A 10,043-nucleotide genomic window follows, 5' to 3' on the forward strand; every position below is an offset into this window, starting at 1 on the left:
TTCCACAGGCAGCAGTAGGCCTCAAGATTTTGTTATCTCTACATCTTTCCAGCCCCACCTCTTAAAGACTAGAGTAGAAACATCTCAAATTTCCACATACCTGGTGTGTGTGGTGGTTTTGGGTCTCCTTTTATTTTAACTCTTCTCACCAGTAAAGTGTGCCAGAAATTTGGCATAAACCGTCCCTCTCTGTGACATCTGCTGCATAGCCAGTGGCAGAAAATGATGCCACATAGGACTAGAAGTGGGGGGGGCAGGGGGAAGGATCCAAGCAGTGCACTTAACACACTAAATTTTTGCAAGTCCTGCAGTTGTAATGCGTGCTTAATTTTTCAGCATATGAGGCAACAGGGTTTGACAGGACAGGAGGAAGGGGAATAATCCCCATGATTTGGGATAGGGCATAGTGAGGATAAAGCGTAATGTTGAAGGAGAAGTACTTGGTGTGAGGCTTTTGTGTGGGAGCTCCAGGCATGGTTTCTTTTTGCTCTCTCAGCTTTCAACAGGCATAGCCTTCCTGTTCTCAAACGCTCTTCTGCGACCCCCCATTCCGAGCCAGAGTCCCCTGCTGTGTGGTATGCGTCAAGTATGAATATAACCCTGAACGATAAACTCTGCTTGTCTTTGTACATTCTTTATCCCTTCATGGGAAATGTTCCTCTTGTGCTGGGAACATTTTGAGGAGAAGCATTTTCTTGTGAGAGTGCTGTCTTTAGTATTATTTAATTTATTGTCAGTGCCTTGCTCTTCCTCCTCAGAGAGGCTTGTGCAAGGCCAGCTCCAGGTTTTTTTGGGGGGAGGGGCTTGGCAAGATGCCCTCTCTGAAAGGGGGTCCTTCCCTCCTCTCCTCTGGTCTTACTGCTCACATGGCCAGTGAGTTGGTGGGCAAGGGGGATGAGGAATCCTTACTGCCAGCCTGAGGGGAGAGGGCAAAGGAACTAGCCATGGAGTCTGCAGTTCCTTGCCTCTGTTATTGCTTGTCCACCTGTGTGGGTGACAGGCAGGCAAGCAAGTGGTGACAGAGTAAAAGGGGCCCAGGTCAGCCCTGGGGTTTTGGCATCTTCTCAAGGACGCTGACTCCTTGTGAAGTTGAACTTGAAAATATATGGATAATGTCTAGTTAAACTCTCAGTAGCTAGAGTGGAGTTGAGGAAGACTTCTTCCAGTGGTCAGGAGGCAGGAACCTGTGCAGCTCCTTACACTTTACTATGTCTACTAAAAGCAAAATATATGTACAAGCTGGCTTGATTTCCATAACTCATCTAGGCTGACAGATTAGGCTTTGCTTGCTATAGAACTGGGGGGAGCAGACACAGTAACAACTATAATTTCTGTTTGTTTCCTTCCCCCCCCCAAACAGCAGCCTACACACCCTGTATACAACATCTCCCCTGACAAAGTGGTGCAAGCTGTGATGCACTTCCTGAAGAAGCCTGTTCCAAGTACAAAGGAGGACCCTGTTGCTGACTGAGAGGAGCTGTTGCCCTTTGTAGACACTGTGCAGTGTGTTATTCTGCCCTTCTCAGCACATGGTGCTGCAAGTCGTCTTGGCCATTGTGGGGCCCAGCCACTGGACTCAACCTTTTTTGTGTTGTGTTTTGAGAGAGCTCTGCTAGCCATACCAAAAAACTGATCAGCTTTCAATACCTAGTAGCAGATTGGCTGTATGGTGGCATATAGTTGGCAGCATATAGCTGGTCACTTTTATGGGGAGCTCTCTCGCCTTACAAGCAGGAGCAGTTTTGGTTTTGAAAAAATGCAGCATGTTAGTATCTTAAGCATCTGGCAAACCAGCTCTGTTGTTTTATTTGCACTATACTAAGCATCTTAGGAGGGCAGCTTCCTAATAGGCTGAATACTGGCCTGGCCAGAGTTGGTGCCCTGATCTCATACCCTTCCAGGCAATATCCATTATGTCAATTTATATACTTCCTGAGGTATCTCAAAATACAGCTAGTTGGGAGATGGGACCCCGGCTTCGGAACTCAAGCATATTCTGAATCAACACTGTCTACTTGTGTGTCAGCTGCTGGAGCATCACAGGGGTGTGGTTTTGGACATCCCCCTTGTAGAAAGCTCTTTCCATCGTGTAAACTGGTGTTGAAGGTCTCACTCTCTGCATTGAGCAAAAAGAGGCAGATTGCAAGATTCTGCACAAAACTTCCCCCCCTTGCATATTGGTACTAGCCTGCCTTGGGGTGGGACTTGTGACTGTGTCATGATGTTTGTGCATTTTATTAAAAATATACTAATTCCTTTCTTACTGTTTGTCCAGATGCAATTGTTCCTAGAGCTTTTTACTCATAATGTGTTTAAGGTTTTAATCTAAGTCTGCTAGGAAGATCCCTTGGTGCTAGTCCACATATTTGAGAAAGGGGTGGCAAATGGGATCTGACCTCCCTTCCATCACCTGCAGGCAATTTTGATAGGTGGGTAGGGCCGCCTGCCTGTCAGTCACCTGACATCAGGTGAAGCATTTCCCTTTGACTGCTCAGTTTGAAATCAAACAGTGCAGGCAAAGGCACAGGGCTTTTCAGGCATGGTTGATCAGTGATGACTGCAAAGCCTGCTTTTGGCAAGGACCCATCTTTACCTGCCTGACACTTGACAGGAGGTGGGGATGGCTGCGGGAAAACAGCCGCGCAAGGCAAATTATGACCCCTGTGAGGCCTCAGACCCTGAGCTGGACGTTCCCCAGTGCTGATTTAGCCATATGGTCCCTTATATGCATTCCAAGTTGTACAAGTGGAATAGCCTGTCATATGTGGGTTTTTTTACACATGTATATTGGCTCACCCCAAACACATATTGGGAGTGCTTCAGTATGTAAATGGACAGCAGCTCCAGGTCTGCATAAGAGGCCCTTGGCTTTTGATGGATCTACTGCCATGTTGCTTTTTAAGATGCACTTAACAGCATCTGTTTCTAATGAATGGTCTGAAGCCACGCAACGGTTGTGTTGAATCTAAGGAGGCCTGATATAAACCCTGCCTGGAAACTATATGTCAGTTGAACTCTGGAGGAAGTGAGGAGTTAAAGTGTAAATAATCCTGTCCTTCAACAAGCAGTACAGACTAATACACAACCTGTAAAACTTCTGTCATCCTTAATGAGTACAATAGTGGCTTCAACAACAGGGCTTGAGATTTTAGCTCCATGCAGTTGACACTGTATAGAGCAGCCTTTCCCAAGCAGTGTGGCTCCAGATGTTGTTGGACCACAATTCCCATCTTTCTTGACCATTGGCAATGCTGGCTGAAGCTGATGGGAGTTGTGGTCCAACAACATCTGGAGGCACACTGGTTGGGAAAGGCTGGTATAGACGGAGCGGGGCTGTTGTCTTCTTGTAGCCTTTTCCATATATCGAGGGAAAGTCTGAAGGGGAGAAGCTTGATGAATGAGCATCAGCTCTTCTTGTGAGTCTACGGGATTCGGGCTCCTAAGGGCAGCCTACGTGTGTCAAGCATCCTTCTCCCTGCCCCCTTTCAGACCTTCCTGCAACATCTAGACAGCATGGGGGATGTTGCAAGGAGGCATAACACCTATACAAGGCTAACATGACAAGAAAAAGTCAATTTACCTCTCAGGCAGCTGCTATTTCTTGGTCTACTGACCTTGGAATGATACTAAAATAGAAATAGCATCTTTGTCTTCCGTAGGCACTTAGATTTATTATATGGGGCAGCCTTCCCTGTTCTGATACCCTCTAGATGTTTTGGACTACAACTCGGTCAGCTTGGCAGTGCTGGATGGGAATTGTAGTCCAAAGATTTGGCAGGCATCAGGTTAGGGGAGGCTGATACAACGTAATATCCAGAGCTGCTACTGCCACCAATGGACTTTAGAAACCTAAATCTATTGGTTTCAGTGGGTCTACTCTGAATCCAACTAATGTTTATCACCCATAGACACTGAAAAAATCTGCATGATTTTTTTGTTTGGACAGGCACACCTATGTCTGTCCTCTGCTGTGCATTGTTGTTCTACTTGTAGTACTTGTGTAGACAAGAATGGCTTCTGTGTTAGGGATGCTGTCCACAAATTGTTACAGCCTCTTTCTGTGAATGATTCTTTGGGCTGGTACACTCAGCTCAGTGCTACATTGGTTTTTCTCTCTTTTTGGGTGTACCTGTACCTTGAGCAGCTAAGCCAGGGCCTGCTCAAATAGACGCCATTTTACCACAATCCTAAGCACATTTAATTTGAGAGTATGTTCCATTTAAATCAATGAGGCTAACGTCCACATTTATTGGGATTAGCATGTATTGTTTTTACTTTCAATCAGGATGCGGTGTTAGTCATTCGTCTTTGGGTATTGGTGACAGTGAATGTGCTTTAAGAATCTATCCCTTAAATCATGCTGGTATCTGAAATGAGGTGAAATAGTGACTTTAATTGCCTGTTCATTTGCAGGGTTGTGTGTGTGTCATTTTCTTAGCAGTAAGGGTTCAGCCTCCTCCAATCACTGCCAGCTGTTAATCATAGCAAAACGTAAATTGTTCCTTCCCGTTCACACTTGTGGTGAATCCTGGGTCAAACTGTGTTAATGTTTTTAGCCCCAATCTCAGGTAGATGAGTATGACATCCGAATGCTTTGAAGGAGAAGAATTAAAGTGTGTTGAACTGCTGATTGAAACTTTCAGTCCTACCTCAAATTGCCAGTAGGTTGGTAAAGCTGTCAGCAGGCTGCATGTGTGTCCTTTGATTCCATGCAAATGCTGAGCAGCTGTAGAATTTGGTGTTGGGTGTAGACTTGGCTGGATAATGCTTGGTGAAATCTTTAAAGGAAGGGAGATACTAAGAGAATTTCTGAACAACAAGCATAGATGGATTTAAAACAGCAGCACCATGTATCCTTCCCTTCACTAGCAAAAGCGGATTATGTTAGACAAATAACTGCACATGGATCTATGTAATTCATACAGAGGGGGTATAATCCAGCTTTTCGGATACAGAATTTGAGGTTCCTTTGTGCAAAACTCAGTGCTATTTACAACACTATTCACCTCTTCCTCTATAAATGATCATGGCTTCCTCACTGTCTTCAAAACCTTTGCCTGACAATCTGAGCAGGATCTCTGCATGCAGCTTCCACGTAGCCAGGACTGACTAGGCTGCTGTGTGGACAAGACTTTGAATCGCAATAGATCTTCTATGCAACAGTGAAAAGGCTGTTTATAAAAGTTATTTTCCACTTAGGGGGAAAATGTGATTTTCAGGGAGATGTTTGTGCATATGTAGCAAAGCATGCACTTATTAAAGAACAGCTAACTGGATGACAACAGAAGTGGTGTCCTCCACTGTAAACCAGAATGATAGGTTTAGCTGGTATGAAACAGGAATGGGAAATCTGTGGCATTCAAAATGTCGGACTACATCTCCCATCATCCCTGATCATTGGCTAGGCTGACGGGGGCTGATGGGACTTTTCAGATGTTGTTGACACCAAAGTTCCCCATCCCTGCTTTAAATATGAAAAGGTCAACTTACTGATGGAGGCAGCTTTGTTTACATGTTCAGCAATGCCAGAGTGGTTAGTCCCACATTAGTGAAGCAAGGACTCCCTGGACTTTTTAGCTGCACTTGTGAGATGTGCAATTTTCCTAACACAATTTACCATGGAAGTGGAGCTAGCATCTCAAGAGGGCTAAACTTCTCCCTCCTTACAATGTTTTTCTGTATGCAAGAAGAGTCTGTTACCATGAGGAGCATTTAAAATGGGGTTGTCCCACTAGCACTTTGAAGTGGTGTAGTCTCTTATATTAGAGACTGGCCTAGAACCTAAGCTACTTTTTGCAAGCCTTGAGTTCTACACAGTGTTTTCAACAAGTTTAAAACCAAGAGAACCAGAGAGGTCTGCCTGTAGAAAACATTATCCTTGATTGTATGGTTGAGGTCACAGGGAGTTGAGGCTGGTGTTCTGCTGATCTGATTGTTACAGAACAAGGCCAGTTTCCAGCTGTCAATGAGTTGGGCTGTGAGAGGAAATGCTTCCTGGATCCCTCTTCCTCGTGATTGTTCTAAGAGATGCTTCACCCCCACCCTCTTGCATATTCCATCAGTGCTGTGCTGAAGCAAGGTCTATCACCCTCTGCATTTCAGGAGCTGAGAAACCGCTAGTGCCCATTTGTGGGTTTTAGAACTGCTAACAAGCTAGACACTATACCTTTCAGGAAGCTTGCATACATCCAGAAATTGAGCAAAATCCTGGAGATGCATGTGAGGCTGTAGCTGATTGTGCTGCAGTCCCAAAGGAGGAAGCACACAGGGCCAGGAACTGTTGCAATCTTTAACATGAAAACTAGGAAGGAACTAGTACCATTTCCTGTTACATATATGTATGACATAGCACACGACATGATGGTTTGTTTGGCCATCTGCTTTAATTTTTTATGAGCACCTTACTGCAAGGGTACTTTGAAACCATGAGAGCAGACACCTTCTAAGACCCATTCCAAGATAACACAATTCACAAATAAGTAATATACCCAATATATGAGAGCACAGGGAAAGACTGTGTCTAGATGCAATAGAGGACAGGGCTCCTTTACCTTTAAAGGTTGTATAAAGATATTTCTCACCCTTATCTGACAAGCTGCAGCTGCCAATATTTCCTCTTCCATGCAACTACTACTCCCTTCATCCTTGACCACTGGCCTTGTTGGCTTGGGATTATGGTAGTTGGAGTCTAACAGCATGTGGAGGACCACAGGTTAAGCACCCTGAGTGTAAAGAGCTGTGAGCAGCTAAGGCAGAGACCTCTTAGGGGCAAGAAAAATGGAAATGAACTGCCTTCACGTTGATCCCCACTTACGGCTACCCTATGAATAGGGATTTCATGGTAAGCGGTATTCAGAGGGGGTTTACCATTGCCTCCCTCTGAAGCTAGTCCTCCCTAGCTGGCTAGCGCCTGCTCAGCTTGCCACAGCAGCACAAGCCAGCCCCTTGTCCGCAACTGCCAGCTGGGGGGGCAACAGGGCTCCTTGGGGCTATGCAGCTTGCCCACAGCTGCACAGGTGGTAGGGCATGTAACCCGAGCCACTCACTGTGGGGTGATCTTTAGCTGGCCCTTGACACGCAGGAGACATGAGCGGGGATTTGAACTCACAAGACTCTGGACTCAAGCAGGATCTTATTCCATACCGCACCTACAATATTACACAATCCTTAGACACAACTGGTTGCTTAGTTTCTGGACTACTACCTTGGGTTTAAGTGTGCTCCCAAGTAAGTGGCTGCTTCCTCTTGAATAGAATCTGCTCATCAGCTCACCAGCTCACTTGTAACATCCCCGATAAGGATGGACCAATGGGACACTTTGTCCCCAACTCCCGCCTCAATGTAGTTTTTTAACCAGAGCCAACAATGTTATAGCACTAGCTTTAGGGCAGGGGGCACCAGCATTTTTGGACCCATGAATATATTTACTATTTTGAGAGCATCATGGTCACCCCCCATCTGCTTATTTTGCCCTTCATCTCCCCCCTCCATGACAGAAACACCCACAGAGAATTTACTTTTACAAGTCAGATCCGGTAGAATTAAAGCAGATCCTCATGAATTTGCATGATTTAACATGAGGTCACCAGAAAGCTATTAATAAAGCTTACATTGGCAGACTGCATAGTAAAAATCACAGATCCAGTGCTTGCCAGCTTCATAAAAACACTGATCCAAGGCGCAGATCTTTAATTTTTCTACAGTATAGCAACAGAACTACCAACAAATCAATGAACAAATAATGCAATTTTAAGAGGAGTTGGTTTACTAGCTCTGACATGCATGCACGCAAATCTTCCCTCTCTCCATGGTGGCCACTTCATTTTCTTTGCCCTAGTGTCAGCAGTTGCTCATCTTTCCCACCAACCCCCCGTTTTCTGTTCAGCTGCTGAAGTGCCGGTTTGAGCATTGATGAGTACATACATATAGGCGAAAGAGGAAGGGGAAAGAGCATTGGTTTTCCAACCTCTTCTTCGGCTGTATGTACAAACTTTTCAAGGGAGAAAAAGGCAACCACCCTTGCCACCTCATGACAAAGGGGGCAGAGAGGAGAGGGTGGGAGGAGGCTCAGAGGCTTCACAGACACCATGTTGGTGACCAAGAGGCAAGAGGATCTTCAATGAAATTTAGTGGGGAAAGCACTGCAAATTTATTCTTCTACCCAGGGCAGGAATGGGGAACCTATGGCCCTCTAGATGTTGATGGGCTTCTTCTCATGAACTCTGACAGAGTTTGGAAATACTAGAAGCACATACTCTGCATCTTCTGATGTTTTCCTTTATAAAATTAAAATAGTAATTCTATACATACCTGGGAGTCAAGTCCCGTTAAACTAATTAGGACTTGCATCTTAGTAGACATGTATAGCTTTGTACCAGAAGCATATATACTTTTGAGACTGCAATCTTATTCTTACTTGGGAGTTAAGTTTGTATACCACTTAGAAGAGAATACTATGCATGATTTTTAAAATCATCATGTGTAGACCCTTACACAAGCAGCTGAACACAGGTATAGCTGACTTTCTCTGCTCCTAAAGATACAGAATCAGTTTCAGGCCCTGAACGTGGCAACCCTAACCACGGCACAAAGAGTGGTTTGTTCCCATATAGTTATGAGAGAATCCTGTACTGGGGAAATGCTTGCTCCTGCCTGCCTCCTTCCCCTTGTGTAGCTCAACAATAGCTTTTTGTAGCCTAGCCACACAACATCTCATGATGTGGTGCATCCTTAGCAGTACCTTTGTCCACACTTGATGAGCTAGCGCGGTACCACCATCAACACATTAAGCAGCGCTACATGGTGGTGGAGGTGTGCTGGACACAGCTGTCACTGGGAGGATTAGTCTTTTACAGACTAATCCCAGTATGGCTTGAGAAGCAAGTCTTACTGAATTCAGTGGGGCTTACTCCCAAGTAGGTGTCCAGAGTTGAGCAGCTTTAGTCTATCAAGTTTTTAATGCAATATTCCATTTATTAACCAACTTTGCAGAATTGATTTGTTTTATGATCCCCCTATCCCACTTGTACACCGCCCAGAGAGCTATTCGCTATGGGCGGTTTAAAAATGAAACAAATAAAATAAAATAAAATAAATTGTTCTCAGGTACAAGACAACACATGAACACCCCTTGTAATTAAGTGGCATAAAAATTGCCTAAATAAATCAATAGGCTTCCCTAAACAGATGGGTGTTTCTTCTAAGTAAATATACACAGGCCTGCTCTGTAAATTTCATAAATGTACCAAATACAATTTTATATATGAAGTTCTAAATTATGAATTTTATATTAAAGCAATAAAGCAAGCACTGCATATATTTGTTTTCAAAATTTCCACAAAATATTACGTTTTTTCCTCACGGCTTAAAAACCTCCAGAATTTTTTTGCATCTCAGCTGAGATCCTTTTCCCTTCCATCATCTCACGTTCTTTAGGAACCCAAAGCCCAACAAAAACGAGAAGGCTCCCACCATACCTTCCAACTTCAATAAAGGTGGATAGCTGGGCATGCATGCTGCCCTCAGAACAAAAGAAGGCAACCAATGTTTTCCCATTGGTCTTAGGGCATACCCTGCTAGATAAGGCAGGCAGGCCAACTTCACTAGACTGCTTTCATATGAAACTCACCATAACCCCCTGGCACAACACAAGGTTTCCAGACTTTTAATAGTTTGAAGCATTTAGCAGAGGCAATCTGTCTTACCCCTACCAGAAGAGCTATACCGGTCAAAGTTCTTCCTTTGTTCGATACACCTACTAAAGGCACAGCAGCACTTTACAGTAACTCTCCTACATCAAAGGAGTGCAACTTTTTTGGATCTCAAATAACTGTTGAGTTTGGGCAGTTATCTCTTCTGAACCTGGTCAACAAACTCTCTGCCTGCCTATCAGTATCTGGGCTACCAGCCAAGGTTTCAGCAGAAAATCTTGATCTTTTCAGTAGACGGTTCAGACCAGTGTAACCACATGGTATGCTCCAGCACTAGCCAAACTGGATATATGGACATGAAATTATACATGCAAGTTTCCAAGGGGTAGTGTG

The 10,043-nt window shown here is 44.5% G+C and overlaps 1 protein-coding gene across 1 annotated transcript in view; it reads left to right on the forward strand.

Moving 5' to 3' along the window:
• The window catches only part of FNTB (farnesyltransferase, CAAX box, beta), a 40,348-nt gene extending 38,085 nt beyond the window's left edge, over nt 1-2,263 (forward strand). The window contains exon 12 of the mRNA XM_061609489.1: nt 1,361-2,263. Coding sequence (XP_061465473.1) covers nt 1,361-1,471 — 111 coding nt within the window. The 3' untranslated portion in view covers nt 1,472-2,263. The remainder of the gene's footprint in view (nt 1-1,360) is intronic.
• Nucleotides 2,264-10,043: the final 7,780 nt, after the last annotated feature.

This window comes from Rhineura floridana, chromosome 2 (genome assembly GCF_030035675.1).
Source record: "Rhineura floridana isolate rRhiFlo1 chromosome 2, rRhiFlo1.hap2, whole genome shotgun sequence".
Classification (NCBI taxonomy): Eukaryota; Metazoa; Chordata; class Lepidosauria; order Squamata; family Rhineuridae; genus Rhineura; species Rhineura floridana.